Source organism: Rutilus rutilus (genome assembly GCF_951802725.1).
Source record: "Rutilus rutilus genome assembly, chromosome: 24".
NCBI lineage: Eukaryota > Metazoa > Chordata > Actinopteri > Cypriniformes > Leuciscidae > Rutilus > Rutilus rutilus.
The window spans coordinates 27,346,899-27,370,414 of NC_140228.1; the positions used below are offsets into that span (position 1 = coordinate 27,346,899).

At 40.4% G+C, this 23,516-nt stretch overlaps 1 protein-coding gene across 1 annotated transcript; it reads right to left on the minus strand.

Annotated features, from left to right (window-relative positions):
- Window positions 1-14,490: 14,490 nt before the first annotated feature.
- eci2 (enoyl-CoA delta isomerase 2) lies at window positions 14,491-23,471 on the minus strand. Its single transcript, XM_084399664.1, has 10 exons — window positions 23,321-23,471; window positions 22,800-22,962; window positions 20,057-20,155; window positions 18,769-18,951; window positions 17,856-17,925; window positions 17,680-17,782; window positions 17,461-17,581; window positions 17,277-17,366; window positions 15,995-16,138; window positions 14,491-15,282 (listed from the first exon to the last, which is right to left on the minus strand). Exons 1-10 carry the CDS (start codon window positions 23,371-23,373, stop codon window positions 15,127-15,129), a joined length of 1,182 nt encoding a protein of 393 aa, XP_084255790.1. The 5' UTR covers window positions 23,374-23,471; the 3' UTR covers window positions 14,491-15,126.
- Between the last annotated feature and the right edge of the window lie 45 nt (window positions 23,472-23,516).

Here is a 23,516-nt window from a genome sequence, read left to right on the forward strand (position 1 = left end):
TCTGCTCCCCGCGTCAAAGTTGCCGGAGCAACTTCTCTCTATGTACTAATACGACGAGACACACACGGACGAGTGAAGTAAATACGCAATTTACTGTGAAAAGCACCTTCTTGGTCTAAAACACTTTTAATGGGCTTACCATAGTGAATCAGGAAAAAATTTCTTACCAAAATTTTGGAAGAAGAATTAATAATTTTGAAAAAAAAATAATAATAATTACATTAGGCTTTAGGCATAAAATAAGCAGTACTTTTTAAAAATATGTTTATAAATATGTTGAGATCACATGAACTTCCCAATACAACCTGCTTGATTTACCTTGGTATCCCCGCTGTTATTGCACACTCTAAAAGGTTCGGTAACATTAGCCAAATTTCTGGGGCAAAAAAGGTCCGTTGTCTGTTGTCAAAAGTGTAGCGATGTACGAAGCTCAGCTCACACTGAATCACTTTTAAACTAAGCAGCTTTCTGTTGGTTAGCACAGCGAACCCGATGTCACAGTGACCAAGTTTGTAGCACAAGTTACTGAAGCCATGCTAAACAAAACGCTGACTCCTGTCTGTCCACACCTTTATTGCAGAGATGCTCTTGCCTTGATGTCTTTACAGTACAGAATGATCAAAAAATGACAGCGAACATGAAGGGAATGAGCTCTTTTAACTCTTTCAAGATTACACATCTCACATTTACAGATGTCAGTGGTGCTAACTAGCATTTGACATTTTACACGTCTTCTCAGAATGGCATCAAAGCTTTCATGTTAACATTGTAGAGGAGTTAAGTTAACCCGGTTCTGTTGCCAAGTGGAACTGCACGCTCTATCGTAGGGCAGGAGAAATGTGTTCATGACACCATCCTCTGTTTCAAACAGACTGCCGGACGTGTCACCACATTGATGTTTGGCCTTTTCCAAAACCACAATACCTCATTTACACAAACCCTTTGATGAGAGCATAGATCAAACATAGAGAAGTGTGTGCCGCACCTGAGAGACTTTCTCTCAACACTTATTAAACACGTAAAGCTATAGCAAACAGCTGGCTACATGAAAGAATGACATCACCAATGGAAGAGGTGTTTCCCGCTTTAATGCTGCTGACGGTGGGATTTGTCAGATGGGTCTAGTTCAGTGTTTCTGTCATTCAGACACCTGCATTGGTCATGGTTTTACATCACCAGCCAGCTGAATCAGGAACAGCTTCCTTTGGACAAAGCTGGAGCTCCTTGGGGTTTCTGATGAAACATGGAAACCTGTAAAAAGAGTTGATTCATGCAGTGAATCATGAGCAGCTAATGAGGGTCAGTGGAGGCTGGCTTTGTGCAGTATTTGTAGTTTATTGAATGAGAAGGAATGAGTAAGTTTACATAAAGTGTATAAACTCATTTACTAATTAGTCATTCTCAGTCATTACCAGCCAGGGGTCTGAAGGGTTTAAGAAGGTCTTTGAAAAGATTCTGATTTAGCTTTTTATGAACCTACACTATTATTCAAAAGTTTGGAGTTGGTTTTCGAAAGTCTCTTCTGCTCACCAAGACTGCATTCATTTGATCCAGTAATATTGTGAAAAAATATAGTTCAAAATAACTGTTATGTAATATATTGTAAAATATTATTTATTCCTGTGATCATTACTCCAGTCTTCAGTGTCACATGATCCTTCAGAAATCATTCTAATATAATGATTTGATGCTCAAGAAACATTTTTGATTATTATAAATTTCTGAAGACAGTTGTGCTGCTTCATATTTTTGTGGAAACTGATACATTGTTTATTGTCAAGTCTTTATTGTCACTTTTGATCAAGTTAATGCATCCTTGCTGAATAACAGTCATAAACAAATTAATTTACACTTCTGAATAAATATAAAATCTTATTGAGCCCAAACGTTTGAACAGTAGATTATGAAATTATAGCTTAATTGGATTTAATTTATAAATAAATGCAATTTATAAACATTTATTTATGAGGTTATAGATTTTTGCTATGTATAGGTTTATTGCTTTGTGTATATGTGCATATATATATATATATATATATATATATATATATATATATATATATATATATGTGTGCATTCATAATAGCAAATAGTCATTTGGCCATAAGTGACCCTCTTGTAACGGCACTGCAGAGGTCTAGATCTCTCGTAAATGGGCCAGGGTTTACAATAGTTCTTAAACATGTGCAGGTGTATCTGGTGTGTCTCTGGTGGTTGGCCAATTTGCAGGGATTACCTCAGGACTCTCTCTGCCGTGCCAAACGAGCAGTATTATAGAGAGAGTGATACTGAAGTCATCACATGAATGGCTCCGGTCCCAAGGCCCACTAAATCCCTCTCAGGAGGAACGTGAGGAGGTCCAAAGAGTATTCCAGTTTCATCTGCTGAGATCTTCCCAAGATAGTCCTGCAACACAGTCATGTTTAAACACACACACTCCCTCACAAGGTCATACACATCACAAATCATTTTAATGTGCTTTGCCAGCTGGAGACTTGCTCTATTTTGATGCTTAAAAAAAAAAAATTGTAAAAGGAGCAACAAAAAAAGGTTGAGGGGGGTGTATTTTTACAGTTATGAATGCATTCCTTTGGTCCCTTTACTGTATAGTGACAGTGAACAAGTGTCTGGTGTTTATCTTGACCTTAAAATTGTTTTTTGGCTTTCATAATGTGAATTTATTACTATTACTATTGATTTGAACAAACACCTAACCATTAAACTTAAACATGTACTGTAGCCTGTCCTATATTGTTTGTTCTGTGAATATTAATAATACCAAGTTTTACCTTTTCGATTTAAAAATAAATCTCAGATTTGCGACACAGAGAACTGAGCTAAACTTGACACCACCACGACATGTCTTGCCAGGTTTGACGTCAGTGACATGTCATCCGTAGGATTACATCAAAAAACATCTTAATTTAGAAGTAATACGCTATATTCGATCCTGTTTTTGACCCTCTCTTTCGACACTCTGTCATAGGCCTGCCACATTCAAGACTTGGTAGTAAACGCCCACTGCTATGATTGGGTAACAGTTTCGCTTTTACAAAAAAATGTCAATGTCCCCGCCATTACACGTGTGGAATTGTTCTGAAACCGTTCAATGTTGAAAAATTTCTCGTTACATTGAAACATTTGCCAACAGTGAGAAACATTACACAATGCTTCTTGCTCTTCGTTGAGGCAAATAAAGTTTTTAAATAAAATGAATAGAGTTTTAATGTCTTACTGATGACAAAACAGAATATTTCTCTTACTGAAGTTTTATTCAGGAGTACAGCGAATGGCTTTCAAAACAATTACAAAAATAGCGTTCTCTACGTGCTTTCTTCCGTATTTGATAATCCAACGCATTAAACTGTTAGGTTACTTGCGTAAACCCGGTTCTCTGAGAACAGAGCGAGGTATCTCTATGGGAAACGCCCCAGGCGTGATAGACTATGCAAGCACCAATTACACCACGTCTGTCTGAAAGACGGACCAATCACAGCTCATGACAGCCCTAGCCCTTACCCAAGGTGCTTCATTTTGCAAGAGATGTAAGGCATTATGCATTTTATGTGTAAAGTTTTGAAAAAAAGAGGAAAAGTTTTGAAAATGTGTGTAAGCATAAAAAAATAATAAAACTGTAGTATATCAACACACCCAGTTTCTGTTAGTGAAATAGATTAATCATATTTAAAGCTGGACATATCTATATGCCTATATGAAGAGCCTTCAAGTCAAAAACGTGATTTAGCACACGTGAGATTTTGGAGTTAATTTACTTTCACTGTCTGTATGGAAGATACACATTTTTCAAAACTTGTTTTTTGTTCTACAAAAGGAGGAAAATAATATGGGTTTGGAGCGACATGATGATTAAATATGGATTGTTTCCTCCAAATGATGAAGGTTTCCTCCAGTGTGTTGAAGATCTCAACCCCAGCTAGACAAACACTGGCCTAAGCCATGAGTCAGCGCTCAATCCTGCCAATACTGGAGCTCTGTGATGGATGTGTTTTGCCGTTCCACTCTCCCAACACCTGGTGGGATTCCTGTGTTTGTACAAGGTGTATCCTATTCTTGCCCCTGGAGTTGATATTTGCAGAAGCGTGAGGAGTGAACATCCTGACAATGGACGTGAGAATACGATGGCGAAAAAGACAGAAAGCTCACAGACCAGAGAAACCCACCCATGGGTTTGGAAGAAGATTGCCTTTAAATCATAACCTGCAGCTTTACGAGACTTGGAAATGTCCTTTTTTTTACAGTCTCTGTAGGACAGCCCAAAAGATACCTAATGTATCCGTTTAGCTGGAAAGTGAATTATGGATTCTGCCACAGGTGACATAAGTAGTCTTCAGAGGAGACATATTAGCACATAACTCGAAACATGCGTCTTTAAGAGAAGCCATGCTTTTAAAATTTGGAGAGAACTGCCTTGTGGGATTTTCAAATTGGACCGTCTCACTAAAACTCGGGCACAGGCTGAAATCCAAAGCTCAGCGTAGCTTTTCTTTGTCCTCAGCTGTGAGGTTAGACCTTCACTCTGGAGAGTTTTTCCTTCAGCTTGAAGGCAATCATCTCCCGTTTCCACAGGATCAAATGCACATTAGGGCAACTGTAGGCCTTTTCCTGTGGGAGATTCCAAACGTGAGCAGGTACACTCATTCATGCATTTTTAACTGCTATTTGTCAAAAAGTGAGAGGAAAGCGGTGTGGGCTCAGTTTTGCCCAGTGTTTTACGAGCAGAGAGACACGATTTCAACTGGGAACGCAGTGTGAGGATCTACCCGCTGTCAGGGCTTTTTTTTTAAAATGATATTTATGGGCATTTACTGCCTTTTTATGGGATAGACTGACAGGAATGTGATGCATGCCGGATTCAAACCCGTGTTCCCACGAGAGAACCACGGTTCAACACGTGTGCTAACCACAGCACCACAGCTTGGACCTGCTGTCAGATTCTGAAAGCTTTCAGATGGGTCGCAAAGGAGGCCAGTTCTGCTATGCAGGAAAAATCATATTCTTTAACTCATTAAAAATAATTGCAAGAACAAAAACAATGCCATGCTTCTTGTTATTGTTAGTAAAAAAAAATAGTGGTACCTAGGGACAGACATTCTCATCCTGCCGTTTTAATGGATAAAATGTTTGCATATGCATATGAGATGACAGTATCAATATTTGTGGTTGAAGTGATAGTTCACCCAAAAATCATTTACTCACCCTCATATCATTCCAAACTTGACTTGCTTTCTTCTGTGGGACAACAAAGTAGATATTTTTTAAATATCAGCATAAACAACATTTGACACAATTGACTTTTATTGTATGGACACACACACACATTTTTCAAAATACTGTAGGTTCTTGTATGAACTATCCATGTCATTTTTCAGAGTTAAAACCTTGGTAACACTTGTTAACAAATACAACCTTGTTGGAATTAGTTAACTACATTAGCTAACATGAACTAACACTGAATAACATATCATAAGCATTTATTAATCTTAGTTGATGTTAATTTCAACATTTACTAATAGATAATTATAAAAGTTGTATAATATATGTTATGTTAATATTATTTAATGGACCTTAGCTAACATGAGCTAACAATGAAGAGTTGTATTTTTATTAACTAACTAACTAACATTAACAAAGATTAACAAATACAGTAACAAATGTGTTGCTCATTGTTAGTTAATGTTAGCTGATGCATTAGCTAACGTTAAAGGAGCTGTATGTAAGAAATGTATTTCAATTAATCATAAAATGGCCCTGATATGTCACTAGACATTAAGAAATCATGTTCATTTAAAATACTTACATCACTGACAACAGTAGTCCGGCCAGGATATTGTCATTTAAAAAGTGAAGTTGCAGCCCTCAACTGATGTTGATGTTGTCATCTTGTGTTTTGGCCTGAAGCGCCACCCTCCACCTATCTACCAATCACGAAGTCAGTAGTGTTTCGGCATCCGGGTTGCCAGCTCTGCTCTAGTTACCACAGCTACGTAGCAGCCTACGTTCCTGCTGGATCCTGCAGCCTATCTGGCAACCTCGAGTCAGGGGGGAGGGGGAGGGGATACACCGCTCTACAGTAATTTGAAAGTGATTGCAGTACCAGTTTTGGCCACAATCTTACATACGGCTCCTTTAACTAATGAAACTATAACTAACTTATTGTAAAGTGTTACCAAAAATGTTATCGTTTCATTAAACTGTATATATCTGCTAAATGTTAATTTCATCTACTTTGAGAACCATACACATAAATGGCCTTAAAAAACAAAGCTGGTCATTGTAGGCCTATATACAGAGTGATTTGTTATTAAAATGTTAATTAATTTATACTTAATGCATTCGGTTAGTATTTTAGACAAGTCTTGGCTATAATCTAAACAATTAAAACAATTACATTAACCATTTTTGCAATAAAAAGAGAGATGGAAATGTAGCATTATGCATTTACTCTATCTGGTCACTGATAAATAACATTGTTTCTAGATCAACTTTCAGATTTAGTTTTGCCCACTTTGACGCCACACATCTCACGTAGAAGAAGTTCATTGTACAGTTCAATGACAGAATGCAAATATCTTTTTCCATTGCATCGACATATGTAGCGAACATGCCATTTCATTGTCTGTTCATTTGAATATGACCAAAATACAATTGCAGGGCTGCTAACTTTTGACAACTGTTGATTCATTGTGATATACTGTATATCAGCTACAGTACATGTTCTTTTTTCTCAAGGAAAAAAAATCTCTCTGAATGCTGTAGCCTATGGGAACCATGTCAGCTGTACAATAATATTAAAAGTAAAAAAATAACAACAGATCTGTATACAATTGCATATAAGGCAGTTTTTATATAAAAAAATAACATTATAATAATACATTTTTAGTGATATAAGTGAATGTACTTTTTATATTTTTGCAAAATGCTCCTCTCTAGAGTTCATTTATCGATCTAGCCTAATTTTTCAACATACCGGTAACTATGGGCACTGAGTGGCTTTTCCTGAGGTAAATGTAAAGTTACATGACATTCTTTACAAACTGTTTTACTGATGTCTTTCCACGGTTGAAACTGAGTGAGTGATTAGCCTACATGAGACATGAAACATTTCAATAAACTGTACTGTTTCTTTCAACATTCTGAAGTTCATTCATGTTTATTTTGTGCTATAGGCCTAAACTATAGTAAAGAGGAAGAGATGCCAATTAAAGAGCCTCTAAGAGCCACAAAACCACATTTATTGTTTGAATTTCATAATAAAATTGAAAGGAATTGAAAGCTGAGACATAGATATCAGTGGTAAACTACTCGGTTACTATCGTAACCTCAGTTCCCTGAGATAGGGAACGAGTATTGCGTAGCTATACGCAGTGGGGAAACTCCTTTTCCTCGATTTACTGAAGCTTTTATTTAAAACGCATTTGCAGCTGCACAGCTAGCACATTGAGCGTGGCTCGCTCATAGGCTGTGCTGCAGCAACTGCTTAAACCAATGGCGCGGGCGCCTCAGACAGGCCACCAATGAACAACATTGTACGTCAGAGCTCCCAAAGGGGGCGTGGCCTTAGTCTATATCAGAGCCCCGCATTCGCCATTATAGCAGGTTCCACGACTGAAGCGACAACTCAACAGGTTACTATAGTGCGGCCGGCTACGCAATACTCGTTCCCTATCTCAGGGAACTGAGGTTACGATAGTAACCGAGTAGTTCCCTTTCGAACGGTCACTTCGTATTGCGTAGCTATACGCAGTGGGGACGCCATGCAAAACGCCGCACCGACAGTAACTGGTTGCCACTGAACTCAGGACCCCTGAGCTCAACAAGTCCGAACCATATAAAATATATTTATATATATAGACCAGACACCGTCGGGCCTTATAAAATATATATGTCAGTATCAATACCAACCCAATATACTAATGAACCCGGACACCGTCGGGGCTATTTAGTAAATTAGAAATTAACCAGCAAGCGGGTTTTATATATATATGTGAATGATTATGCACAGTACACTGTAGAGAAGACCGGGCACTGCCGGGTCTTCATCATACTGAAAGCACCTTTGCATGCAGAGAAGGAACTTCCATGTTATAGAATTTCATAAATGTGGAAGGCGAGGACCAGCCGGCCGCATCACAAATATCCTGAATAGGAAAACCAGATGACCAAGCCCACGAAGAAGCCATGCCTCTAGTCGAATGGGCTTTAATACCTATGGGGCAAACCTGACCCATTGAAGTATAAGCCATAGATATAGCATCCACAATCCATCTAGACAGCCTTTGCTTGGTGACTGGATCGCCTTTGGATCAGCCACCAAAGCAGACAATAGCTGTTCTGACTGCCTGAAAGACGCAGAACGCTCCAGATAAATTCTCAGTGCCCTGACAGGACACAGAAAATTCACCTCCCCATCTTCGGCAGAGGGGGGAAGGGCTAATAACGTAATGACCTGTGCTTTAAACGGAGTTGAAAGCACTTTAGGCACATAACCATGCCTGGGTTTGAGGACGACCTTAGAGTCACCTGGGCCAAACTCCAAACATGAAGGGCTCACAGAGAGCGCCTGCAGATCCCCTACTCGCTTGATAGATGCCAGTGCCAGCAGGAGAGCAGTCTTTAGCGCGAGAGGTTTCAAATCAACCGACTGTAGCGGTTCAAATGGTGGGCCCTTTAAGGCCCCTAAGACCCTGGAGAGGTCCCATAGGGGCACAGAAGGGGGTCTGGAGGGGTTAATCCTCCTAGCACCCTTCAAAAACCCGCACCACCAAATCATCCCTTCCTATCGACTGGCCAGCTATCGGGGCATGATGCGCTGCAATAGCTGCCACATACACTTTGAGCGTGGACGGGGAGCAGCCCGCATCCAACAGCTCCTGCAGGAAGGATAATATTGTATCTACCTCACATGACTCTGGGTCCAGACAGTTTTTCGAGCACCAGCTGGAAAACACTGACCATTTCAAAGCATATAGGCGCCTAGTAGACGGGGCCCTGGCTTCGGAGATAGTGTTTAGGACCTTCCTTGGAAGGTCCCCGGGTACCCGTTTAGGGGCCACACATGGAGGGCCCATAAATCGGGACGCGGATGCCATATCGTCCCTTTCGCCTGGGAGAGGAGGTCTTTCCTCGTCGGAACAGGCCAAGGGACTGTGTCTGATAACTGAATCAGCTCCGGAAACCACGGTCTGGATCTCCAGAGAGGGGCCACCAGCAGGACTGGGCACCCGCTCTCCCTGACCCTCTTTATGACCTGTGGAATCATCGAGACAGGGGGAAAAGCATATAGGGGGCGATTGGGCCAACGATGGGTCAACGCATCCCTGCTTTTCGAGAAGAACATCTTGCAATGAGTGTTGGATCTCGAGGCAAAAAGGTCTATTTCGGCCTCTCCGAACACACTCCATATCAGACGAACCGTCTGAGGGTTTAGGGACCACTCGCCTGGGGGAGTGTTGCCCCGTGAGAGCATATCCGCGCCCAGATTCTGAACGCCCGGGATATGCATTGCTCTCAAAGAGCGCAGATTGCTCTGTGCCCATATAAGGAGTTCTCTCGCTAGGGCATACAGGCTGCCTGACCTGATGCCGCCCTGGCGATTTATATAGGCCACCACTGACATGTTGTCCGTGCGGACCAGGACATGGTGGCCTTTTAGGTTTGTTAGTAATGCTTTCAGGGCTAAACCAACCGCTTTCATTTCCAGACAGTTGATGTGTAAGCTCTGCTCCGTGCTCGACCAGAGGCCGGAGACAGGCTTGCCCTCGTGCAGAGCACCCCAACCTAGGTTGGATGCATCTGTAAACACTACTTTCCTTCTGGAAACTACTCCCATGGTCACACCCTTGATGTACCAGTCCTGAGCTCGCCAGGGAATCAGGGCTCTTATACAACCGTGATTCACCATGATGCGCAGGCTGCCGGACTGCCATGCATAGGTTGGCACACGGCGTTTCAGCCAGTGTTGCAGCGGGCGCATGCACAGTAATCCCATACAGAGTACTGGCGATGCTGCTGCCATGAGGCCGAGAAGTTTCTGAAATTTTTTCAGGGGCGCGCGCTCTCGCGCACTGAACGAGGCTGCTAGCGTCTGCACTGCGAGCGCGCGCTCTCGTGTGAGCCGCGCTGTCATCTCCACTGAGTCTAAAACTGTGCCCAGAAAAACTACAGTCTGGCTGGGTGTCAGTTTGCTTTTGGCAACATTGATTGTGAGACCCAGGCATTTCAAATGGCCGAGAATCAAATCTCTGTGAGCTACCAGCTCTGCTCTCGACTGTGCTAGCAGCAGCCAGTCGTCGAGATAATTCAGCACGCGCACTCCCTGATGTCTCAGGGGAGAGAGCGCTGCCTCCATACACTTTGTGAATGTACGGGGTGCCAGGGACAGGCCGAAGGGCAGGACCGTGTACTGATAGGCTTGACCCTCGAAGGCGAATCTCAAAAATGGCCTGTGACGAGGGTTTATCTGAATATGAAAGTACGCGTCTTTCAGATCCATTGTTACAAACCAGTCTCCCGGGCGAATTTGCGCTAGGATGTGTTTGATAGTCAACATTTTGAACGGCCGTCTCATGAGAGCTTTGTTCAAATGTCTCAAATCTAGTATGGGTCTGAGACCGCCGTCTTTTTTCGGAATTAGAAAATAACGGCTGTAAAACCCTGAATAAGTTTGCGCTGGAGGGATTAATTCTATCGCCCCTTTTGCTAACAAATTCTGTACTTCGGCGCGAAGCACGTGACCCACGCTGCTTCTCACTGAAGACTCGACTACCGCCTGAAATTTTGGGGGTCTGCGAGCGAATTGGAGCGAGTAACCTCGCTTTATAATGTTTATGACCCAACTCGACACACCGGGGATGGCTTGCCAGGCCTGCACCCGTGTGGCTAGGGTTTGATACACAGTTTGGGATGGGCCGCCTAACACAAGGGGACCTGATACCCTTACATTGTGATTTGTGCACATACTGAGTGTTGGACTGACTGTACAGGCTTTTGCCTGGGGAAAAGTCAGTGTAACAACTGGGAGGGGGCCGCCTAGCGAAGGGGGACCGTGAACCCGTGTGTTGTGATTGTGAAACATACTCTTTTTGTGCTTTACGTGGGTCGCCGTGAAAAGGCGTTTGTTTGTAGAGGCGCACACAGTGCAGTGGGCCTGTTGACAATAATAAAATCTCCAGCCACCTGAATTAGACAGGGAGCTGTGAGAAGTGTCATGGGATTTTGAGCAGTGACTATCTGTGGCGGCGCACGCTTCATAGCGGGCGCGCTGACTGCAGTGATAGTGTGCGGCATGAGTGGCACGCTTGTAACGGGCCTAATGACTGATTTGAGAACGTTCCCAGCTACCTGTGAGCGGGGGCTGTGGGGGAACATTTATTTCTCACTCTGTTTGAGCTGCTGTGAGAACAGCGATAGTTTGCAGCAGTGCACGGTTTACCGGGCCCCTAGACTGCAGTTATAGCTTTGTTAGAATCGTGATTCAACATGACTAGCTGGCCATTCTTCTTCCAATTGCACTCCTACTGGGTTTAGATGGGGGCGGGGTCAACGTTGAGCCCGATCAACCCCTTTCCCGGACGTTGCCAACGAGGGTGAGTCACGCGGGGGCGGAGCCGACGTGAACTCGTTCGCTTTGGTGAAAAGATTTAGTCCAGCCGAGAGGTGAGAGTCTCAGAATCCACCACTGACAGAGGGGGATTGACAGAGAAAAACTCTTATAATGCTTAGAATGGCAGCTTGTTCTTGCAGTGAGAGAGAACGGTTTCAGCGTGGTTGATTCCAGGCATGAAAACGCGCTGTTGTGTCTGAATCACGGAGAAGGTTCTGCGTGATGAACAGAATGTAAGGGAGCGGTAGCTCTCGTGTCGTAAAGAGAGATAGCCGCGTGCACATCTGACCGCGCGCTTCTTGCGTTGCTGCTGCACGAGAGAGCATTTTCAGAGAAAACGCGCTTCTGTGTGACATGCAAAACAGAGGGCGGGGTAGCTCTCTTGTGTCGTAAAGAGAGCTAGCCGCTCGAAACATCTACCCACGCGCTTCTTCCGTCGAGGCTCGACGAGGGAAGAAACGGGGGGAGCGCGAGAGGCGGTTTGCCGTCCCAAAGGAGAGCTAGCCGCGAGCGCATGACGTAATAAGCCGATCCGCACATCTGACCGCGCGCTTCTTCCGTCGCTGCTCAATGAGGGAAGGAAGCGGGCAAGCGCATGAGAGCATTTTCAGAGAAAACGCGCTTCTGTGTGACGTGCCAAACCGAGGGCGGGGTAGCTCTCTTGTGTCGTAAAGAGAGCTAGCCGCTCGAACATCTACCCACGCGCTTCTTCCGTCGAGGCTCGACGAGGGAAGAAACGGGGGGAGCGCAAGAGGCGGTTTGCCGTCCAAAAGGAGAGCTAGCCGCGAGCGCATGATGTAATAAGCCTCATGCAGATGCATCCACACGTGGCACACATCCGCCGGCAGAGAGTGCATTTTGCGTGGAGAACTCCCAGGCAAGAAATGCAGCTCGCGTGTCCATCGGCCTCGTGCAGCTTACCTCCGCACGTGGCACAAGATGAACCAGGCATATTAGAAACATTAATTGCTAGTAAAAGGATATGTATCGTCGTCGTCGCCGGATAGCCACAGGTGAGACGGCGTCAGGGGAAAACGGCAGAAAGGGCGTAGTCCGCTGAATAGATGCTCGCTCAGGCTGAAGGGCTTGTTCAAACGGCGAAGCTCAGTAAAACAGTCAGAGACATGCAGTTGTCGCTGAAGGAGTGAAATCTGCTATAATGGCGAATGCGGGGCTCTGATATAGACTAAGGCCACGCCCCCTTTGGGAGCTCTGACGTACAATGTTGTTCATTGGTGGCCTGTCTGAGGCGCCCGCGCCATTGGTTTAAGCAGTTGCTGCAGCACAGCCTATGAGCGAGCCACGCTCAATGTGCTAGCTGTGCAGCTGCAAATGCGTTTTAAATAAAAGCTTCAGTAAATCGAGGAAAAGGAGTTTCCCCACTGCGTATAGCTACGCAATACGAAGTGACCGTTCGAAAGGGAACTGCTCTGTCTTCTCTATCAGCGAGTTGTCTGTCTTCTTTGCTCCTCATATAAGTTACAGTAGTCAACATTTGAAGTGGATCAAAACCTTTCATCAAAGTCATACATGGATTTTGAACAATACCTGTTCTTGTTTTAGGACAACTTTAATGAACTTTTTTAATCCACTTCAAATGTTGACTAGCCTAGCCCTAGGCTAGCCTACTGTATTTATTTTGAATTACTCTTTCCATACAGGGGAAAAAAGGTCACTTGACAAGTTGCATATTGTGGAGTAGCCTAGGAAAGAGCGGGGCACAACCTAACGCGGGGCTAGAAAAAAGAAATACTCTGAACCCTAAGTAGATTTACACAAACTGAGAAAGTCAAAAAGCGTTAGGTTGTGCCTCGCTCTCCCAGACCATATCGACCGACAGAATGACGTGCACGCGCCCCGTTGCTCTTTCCAAACACAGACCGAGACGGTGTGGGAAATCTGTGGAGTTATGTGTTCATGCCATTCATAATCTCCAGTGACATATTGCATGAGTCAGTGAACCCTAACATAGACAAATCAATACCCACAAACTCCAGTCAGTGAAGTTTTGCCCACTGTCTGTGATGATAAAGTGTTTCTAACCTTTCAGACGGGACGTCACTTTCCCTAACAAAACTCGACATGGGTTTTCGCTATCGGTCAGGCAAACTATGCGGGAGAAGATGCAAAGTGTGTGTATCATCATCATCATACCTGTTTGAAGAGCACAGTGTTAGCTGAGAACAACACGACGGTGTTTTACCCGTTTTCAATCAATGTGTATGACGTGCCCAGCTAGATTAATATGAATACAGTAGCATCTAAAACTGACAAATTATTTTTAATATACAAAACGCGCTTGAAAACAATATTTAAGGCATGGTTTACCCAAAAAAATGTGTTATTACTTACCTCCAAACCTGTACGAGTTTTCTGTTGAACATAAAAGAAAAAATGTTGGTAATCGAACAGTTGAAGGCACTCATTGACATCCAGTTTTGTTTAGTTTTTTTTCTACTATGGAAGTCAATGAGTGCCATAACCAACATATAAAACATTGTTTGTGTTCATCAGAAGAAATAAACTCATACAGGTTTGTAACAACTTGAGGATGAGTACTGACAAAATCTTTGGGTGAACTAATTATAAGCGATTCCCTAAAGAAGAAAAAAAACCGACCTTTAATGGGTGTGATCTGCCATCTGCTGGATTCACTGTGCAATGACCAGCAGTTCTAGTGTGAGGTCCAGCATGAGTGATGCTGGTATCAGATGGTAATACTATTGTAGTTGTTGATTATAATAGTCATATACAGTACCATTGCATCTACTTGGTATTTCAAGTAAACAATATGGTGCATGTCTAAAAAACGTGATATTTTATCATATCATATTATATTAAGTGTATTGATAAAAAATAAAATAATGTCAGACTATAGAAAGTATTTAATGTACTCATACATCTGAAATGGAACATACTTAGCTGGGTACAGTATAAGTACTGAATTTTGGCCCTCAGATTAAAGAATACAGTCACGCTTTGTGTGGCATTAACTACTATGTACTTAACCATTTGATACATACATATTACTTATGCACATAATGTTGGTGCACTGTAATTACAATTAAAGTACCTGCATTTAATTAACGTCAACCATACTTACACTGAACCCTTTTCATTAGCAATAAATGTATGAAGTTTCCTAGAAAATTTCCTTTAATCTTTTACACAGTAAATCCATGGTTTTGTATTTAATGTTAGTACACAGTAGGCCACGTAATATAAAGTGTGACTATTTTATACAAATTAATTCACCTTAGTAAGGCACTGACTGTTACAACCTACTAAGTGCACATCAGGTGGTACAGTAAATTACATGGTCTTCTAGTTAAAATTATATGACAGAAGGATTAAAAATGTCTCATTATGAATACATCATCCAACATTAACAAATCCTATGGAATTTTGGACAACGCACAATGTTTAGATTAGTTGGCTAGCCTTCCTGTTATTTGCAGCATGTTGGATTAACAGTAAAAACTCCTGGATAGGCTGTATTCTCCTCAAAGTTTGGACTTGGCCTGGAAGAAGGTCATGATGGCCTGCATGCATTCATCTGAGAGCCAGCGCTCCACCAGTCTCTCCACCTCTGCGTCGTTCACAGCGTGAAGTTTCTCTTTCTCCACCCCGCGGATCAGCTGCTTCGACAGAGCCAGAGACTGAAGGGGTGCGAGAAGATGACCATGATGAGCGCAGACATGTGACTACAGTGTTTTAGAACACAAGTGAAATGTATTGCCTTTTTTATCAAATTTTGTATTCATACAACACGATTCTTTTACCGGAGAATGATAATAGTCATTTTTTAACACTAGTAGGGTACAACAGGTCTAAAGGCACACCATAAAATGTTTTAACATTTTATCATATTATAATAATTTGATATAAGATATTTACCATCTGAATCTAACCATGTCATGTCAACAAATGGAAAAGTCAGCCAGCTGTTTATTATCATGTAAATGATTGTGCCCTTTACCCCAAATACCATACTTTACACATTCTTCCGTTATTGAAAAACTGTTGCTTTAATTACCTTGAACAAAACAAAAAAATAATTAAGAAGACCTTTGTTTCTAAATATATTCAATGATTTTATTGATTCTACAAAAATCTACAACATTTTAAAAAACATCAAATATTAGATTAAATTAGCGCAGAATCAACTTTGCACTGTTGTCCGCGATCCCATCAAGGATCAGACAAATTTCCACGTGCATCTTGAAAAGCGGATGTTTTGGAAAGTGCTGTGGCAAGTTTTTGTGCCATCTTGTGGTTTAGAGGAAAATAAAATCAAAGGCGTCTTTTACCCCGGTGTTCCTTTAGCCCCGTTGTACCCTATATCACATATGAAGCAGTCTGAGCACTCACGTTCTTGGGCAGTTTGGCGTAGGCCTTCAGTCTGGTCCACACTTCGCTCTGGAAGGAGCTTTCAGGAAAGACCTCAGTCACCAGACCCACTTCACAGGCCTGTGTGGCCGTCAGCTTCTTATTAAACAACAGCATCTCGCTAGCCTGGAAAGAAAGGACACAGACGACAGTCATACAGAAAACTGTCAGTGTCATTTCTGTTGCTGTGTCCGAAATCGCTCACTTGTTTACTGATTCTCTAATCCCTATATAGTGCATGACAGTTGACTGCGCTATATAAGCAATGAGTGAACGAAACGAAGCGAGGAATTCGGACACTGACGAATTACATCAGAGAGCTGTCGCTGAAACTTTGTCACATACATTTATCCTACATGTAGCTTACTTTAGAAACAGATAAGTAATTATCTAAAGTTTGTAATTATGAATACCTCCATGCCAGCTGTGTGTATTGTATTCATTTTTAGTATCTTTCCAAGCACCTTTTAAGACATAATGATAATGTGTGTTTAGCACCATCATCACCTGATCATTATAATAAGATGAAGTCATTAAAGAATACCTTTTTTCTTGTTTATTTAATTCTGACATAATATTCGACCACGGCTGTTTTTCGTGACTTTTCCCTCTGTAAAACTGGGTATCGGCACGCAGGCAGCAGCGTTGATAGCTATTCATCAAGTCATCGCTAAATTGGACAGTCACGCTAAAAGTGTGTTGTTTTAATAAGGCTTTGTGTCAGGTGAAAAATTTATAAATTAACGGCTGAAATCTTGTATTATTCCTGACACTGTTTTGACGGGGGAGGAGTCGATTCCAAAAAACCTGGAATCGAATAAATAAACCTGGAAACACCCATAAGTATTAGTATTTTAATTTTGCAGTTGTGCAATAAAATAAAATAATTATTATTATTATTAAAAAAAAATACAATTAAAAGTTAAAATACACAAATATTTCTTATTTTGCTAATTTTATTTAGTAATATTATTGTCGTATGAATCATAACATATTTGCCACATTTTGTAGCCCTACAAACAAGAACAACAAATCTGGAGCTTTTTTTTCTCTTTTTAAAATCTTTTCGCATTTTAAAATCGCAAATGCAGTTTTTATCAGAAAAATTGCAATCACATTTTTCCCCAAATCATGCAGCCCTACACTATGTACATCAGTGCTGTGCTGTCAGTTGATTAAAATAATGAAATGCAATTATTATTATCACAATATTTTTAGTAGTCAACCGATTAATGTCAAGTTTTCTTTGTGTGGATACGCATACCTTTGCTGTGCCCATCATTTTGGGGAACACATATGAAGAGCAGCCCTCCGGACTCTGACCCAACTGACTGAAGGGTGTGTGAAACGTCGCCTACAAAACAAAACACACCCAAAATACAGATAGATATATATGTATACAGTTAAACAGACAGACATCATTGATATACTGACGGAAAGCAGCTCACCCTCTCTGTGGCATAAACAACATCAAAAAGTCCCAACAGGGTGACGGATACACCCACCGCCGGTCCGTTTATCACTCCAATCAGAGGTTTGGGGAAGTCAATGTACGCACTCACGTACCTCCTAAAACAACACAAGCGCACGTGTCCATCATGACATCCCTCAAGCTAAAAAGGGGTATAAACTGGTTTCAATTTCCAATGAAGCAAAATAGACTTTACCTCAGCAACTCCCCAGATTGTTTAGCCAAATCCTCCACTCCACCCTCAGGGATCTTCGTGAAGTTGTTCAGGTCGTTTCCACTGCAGTAATAATCCCCATTACCTTCAGAATCAATGAGAGGAGGGTGAGAATGATCTCATGTGGACTGTTTGAAGAGTAAAGCAGAGTACTTCACCTGTTATCACTGTAATGACAGAATCGTCTTTTCCAGCAAGATCCAAAGCTTCAATCAGCTCATTGTACATCTACAGGGTGCAAAAAAATACATTGTCAGATTTTTATGAAAATGTCTAAGCATCAGCGTTGTTACTGTTGACTAAAACCAGAAAAAATTATTTTGTTAATTAAAATTAAGCTGGAATACAACAAATATAAGTAAAAAAAAACGTACATGAAAATTAGAAATGCTGCCTTGGCGACTAACCGAAGTACTAAAATTAATACTGAAATAAAAATAAAGCTAAATAGAAATACTAAAACAAATAATAAAAAATACATTTTAAAACTTAAACAAATTTTTTTATGAAAAAATATAGCTAAAAGCTTAATTAATTAAAATATTAATAAATACTACAATGGTATACGGATAATATCAAAATAACACTGCTAACCATGAGGGTTAGTATAGTTAACTAAAACTTTTTTTGTGATAAACTGAAATAAAATAAAATATTTATTTTATGTAGCTGCGTCAACATTTCTTATTTTCATTTAGTTTAACTTTATGTACTAAAATAACTAAAACAAAAATTAATAAAAGCTACATGGACAAAATTACTAACATTTTAATTCAAATCAAAACACAAAATATAAAAATATTAATAAAACAAAAATAGTATCTCAATAATATTAAAATAACACTGCTAAGCTAATGACAATAGTAGACAGTACATTTAATATTTTAGTAATGTTAAAATGTCATTATTACACGACTCTCTGGAATACTTTTGATTGGTCAATCGTTGCATTCTTCAGTCAATTATTGATGTATAATATTACCGTTGTCCCCAGAACACTGATGTATTAGTTTGAAACCCTCGAAATGTAAAAAATGAGTTTTATGATCCAAAGCGATGGGTGGTTGTGACCTCTACAGTGATGGCGTTTTTCTTCTCGGGTCTGTTGAGGCGTATGGTGGTGATGTTGTTCTCTGTGGTGACCAGCAGGGTCTGGAAGGCCTTCGAGCTCCCGGTCGTCTGAGCCGCCACTGCAGGAGCTTCTGATCCCACCAGAGACTCGATGAGATCCACGTACTGCTGCCTGGCCTCCTCCTGACACATGAAGCACACGAGGATCACATGATGAAGCGGTTCACGTTCACAGGCTTTTATACATGCACAGGCTTTATTTAGAGGTCTGCAGGGCTATCAGGTCCAAGCCTGAACCTTGTCCCCTGACCAACATTAAAGATATACACATATATGAGTGTGTGTGTGTGTATGTATATGTATTTTATTTTATTTTTTTTGATAAAAATGACCAAAATTAAAGATAAACAGAAATATTTTTGAAAAGCTAATAAAAAGTGACCAGATTCAGATTGTTTTATTTAGTGCCATGTCAGCATTCAAAGCTATTTTCATGGCAAAAAAATCAATTACAAAAATACAAATATCGTATAAATACAATAAAAAACAAACAAAAACAGCAAGTCATATTATACAATATTTTTTAAATTAACATAATGATAAAAAAACCTTTTCAGGCATAATCTTACTAAATAAGTGAAAAAAGTTACCAAAATTAAAGAGAAATGTTTTTATAAAACTAAAGAGTGACCAAAATGAAAGATAAATAGAAATATTTTTTAAAAGCTTTTTAAAAATGGTCATAGCACATAAAAATCCATAATTTTATTAACTAAGACTATTATAATATCACTGCTCCTTTTATGGACTTGTTCTTTATGAGTGTTTATGTGAGTTACATTAAAAGTAATACAACATATTTCTGATAATTCTGTTTTGATAATTTTATTACTGTTTTTGGTAAAACTTTATTTTAAGGCGACGTAGTTACACGTTACTACATGTACTTACTATAGTAATAACAGTAAATTATGCATAATTACAAGCAACTAACCCTATCATAACTCTATAGTAAGTATATGAAGTTGATTTTAATATTAATCAGTACATATTTGAGTAAGTACAATGTAACTACATCACCTTAAAATAAAGTGTAACCCTGTTTTTTTTTTTTTTTTTTTTTTGCATTATCAATAAAATAATTGGTTTTGTAATTAATTACACATTTAAACCTTGAAGTAATACATGAAAAGCTGATCCAAAATTGGGCCAAGTAACTTTAATTTGGTCTTTAGTGAAAAATAAAAGACAGAACTCATGAATGTTGCTGTGCAGTGTTTGCTCTCACCTGTGACACGGACCCCAGACTCTTCCATGCGTCCCATTTCGCTTTGTTCACAAAGTCCAGCATGCCGGGTTTGGGGCTGTTGCAGGGTCCTTGAGTGGCCTGAGAGTTTACAAAACAGAGATGAGAGATGAGGAAAAACCAGAGGATGTCAACGTAAACTTTTACTAATAGTTTAGTTCAGTAAATGTATGCAGGAATCAATTCAGTTGATAATAGCCAGATAAAGTTCACTGAAAATAAACATTGATTATGCTTAAACCTTCTGTCACAACCATGATACGTCAACAGCAAATTCAAAAGTTTGGGGTCGGTAACATTTTGTTAATGATTTTGAAAACATAAATTCTGCTCACCGAGGCTGCATTTAGTTGATCAAAAATACAGCAAAAACAGTACTTTTGTGAAATAATATTACAATTTAAAATACCTGTTTTCTATGTGAACATATAGTAAAGTGTCATTTATTCCTGTGATCAAAGCTGGATTTTCAGCATCATTACTCCAGTGTCACATGATCCTTCAGAAATCATTCTAATATGATGATTTGATGCTCAATTATTATTACGGAGTGGCTTTTTAACACTAACTCCGCCCACTGACGTCTGACAAAATGACCGGAGACGTTTGATTAACAACAGTAGCAATAGTAGTTCAAAACCGCCTTTTGCCGAACTTGCTCTACTCCTTTTTCCCATCACACGTCAGATTGAAAAGGCATTTATTTCGAAAAAAAAAATGAAATAAAGTGTCTAACGTGTGTTTAACTAGATGTACCGCATGGCGGTACAAAATATGACCGCCGCTCAGGCCTGCACTGGCTTTCCACAAAAATAAATGACGTGGAGCAATTTGGCTGTATTGCGTGTTTATGTATATACCTAAAAAAAGTAGTAGTATGTGCATGTCTGTCTGTGTGTGTGTGTGTGTGTGTGTGTGTGTGTGTGTGTGTGTGTGTGTATGTGTGTGTGTGTGTTTGTGTGTGTGTGTCTTTGTGCGTGTATGTATGCGTGCATACATGTGTGTGCGCGTGTGTGTGTGTCTGTGCATGTGGATTTGTATGTGTGTGTATGGGTGTGTGTCTGTGCGCGTGGATGTCAGTGTGTGTGCATGCTTGCGTTTGTTTGTATTCCTGCATGTGTGTGTGTGACTGTATCATCCTAAACCATCAACCCTTCGCTCAACACCACCATCTACAGGCCGATGAGTGTACAGTCACTAAATGTGCACATAAATGAATTTGTTTTATACCCCCCCCCATGGATGAAATTCTACGAAACTTAGCATACCCCCAGAGGATGTCAAGTTAATCATACACATGAAATATGGTGCAGTTCTGAACATCTCCACTGAAGATAGGGGCGATTAAAGCAGAATAATATTGCATTTTAATTTTTTATGGGAGTGGCGTAAATCACAAATGAGTGATTATGGCCTAGGTTGATGTGGGCCCTTAAGAGCAACATACCATAAAAATTTCTTCATCCTCGGTGCCACGGTTCAGATAGTTATGTAGGAAAAACTGCATTTTTGGGGTTTGGGGGGGCCCAGCTCGGGGGGGGAGTGGCCCCCGGGGACCAAACGAAATTTTTCCGTAAAAGTCTAGTGGGGCTACATGCCCACAAAATTTCATGTTCCCCGGTGCTTCGGTGTCCCTGGTATCGTTGACGGAAAATTCAGTAGGTGACGAAAAAAAAAAAAAAAAAAAACTTTGACAATCGATTATGGGCTAGATTGATGTGGGCCCTTAAGACCAACATACCATAAAAAATGTGTCATCCTCGGTGCCACGGTTCAGGTAGTTATGTAGGAAAAACTGCATTTTTGGGGTTTGGGGGGCCCCAGCTCGGGGGGGGAGTGGCCCCCGGGGACCAAACGAAATTTTTCCGTAAAAGTCTAGTGGGGCTACATGCCCACAAAATTTCATGTTCCCCGGTGTTTCGGTGTCCCTGGTATCGTTGACGGAAAATTCAGTAGGTGACAAAAAAAAAAAAAAAAAAAACTTTGACAATCCCTATATGACTGCTTTCGCTAGCTACGCTAGCTGCGGTCATAATAATTAAGTGCGTGTCAGTCAGGGTTGGTGTAGGGAGGGATTTACTGTCCCAATAAGGCAGCATCCATTTAATAATTTTAATAAATATAATCATTTACACTCCATGTTATTATTGCATACCTTTTAATGTACAACAACACTGGGGTGCATAAAGTATTTGCCACTGTTTATGAGTAAAAATAGCATCAAACTTCTATTTACTCTTATTGCAAAGAAAATATTCTATTGCTATTTGCACTTAGTGTAAATACAATCTATTGCTATTTAAACAGCGTAAATAGCATTTATCACTAAAAAAATATGCTATTATACACTTAGTTCAAATAGCCTTATTATTAATGGAGCTCAATTATTACTAATGATTCTTATTATGATCAATGTTGAAGTTTTTGCTGCTTGAAAACCATGACATTTTTTTTCCAGGATCCTTTGATCAATATAAAGTTCATAAGAACAGCATTTATTTAAAATATATATTTTTTCTGTAACTTTATAAATATCACTTTAGATAAATTTGAATGCATCATTGCTGTTTCTAAAGCAAAATTCATGAGAAATGGAAAAAGCAGGAAATTGAAAAAATGAATCTCTGATGCATAAACGTTTAATACTTTTTTAGGTATATAGCCTTCTGTCCCATTACTGAAGCCATGTCAGTCAAGAGCAGGGAGTTATTGGTCAGTTTCTCACCTGTTTAAACAGTGCATAGATCTTGAGTTTGACTTGATTCCCGGGATCATTTTTCAAAGTGCCCAGTTTTTCTTTGGCCGTGTTGAAATCTTCTACTGAAGCTCCCATAACTGAAGCGGTGCTGTGCAGCTCAACACACGGTATGAATGCAGCTCTACTCGCTCTGGACAAACATAATAAACATATCACAGTTTAAGCAAAGAACAGTCAGAACTACACTTCAGGGTCCAATATGAATGCGCGCGCATTAATGAGTGTGTGCGCGCGCCTGTGTGTAAAGTGTGTGAGAGGTGAAGATGTGACACCATGATGATGTAGGTGGAGGTCAGAGCGAACACAAGGTAAACACAAGGTACAGGACTATTTCTATGGCATAACACAAGATGATGTACATAGTTATGTCCATAACAATAATATAAGTTACGTTACATCTGCAGATTATAATATACGCGTCTAGGGTCTAAATCTACTCGAAATATACGCTCAGTTTCACAATATAATATCTGTAATAAAGCTCTTACCGGGCGAATCGGTGAAATCTCCACGGAGAGACGAGTTTTATCAGAGCAGCCATAACCCTAATGAGCACTGATCAAAGTTTATGTACACAATAAGCAGCTGATGGTCAGCGCTGCTGTCAATCATCTGTCAGTTCTTCTGACCCCGCCCACTAAATCGCGTATCAGCCAATCAGACGTAATGCTTTTCTCACTCGCT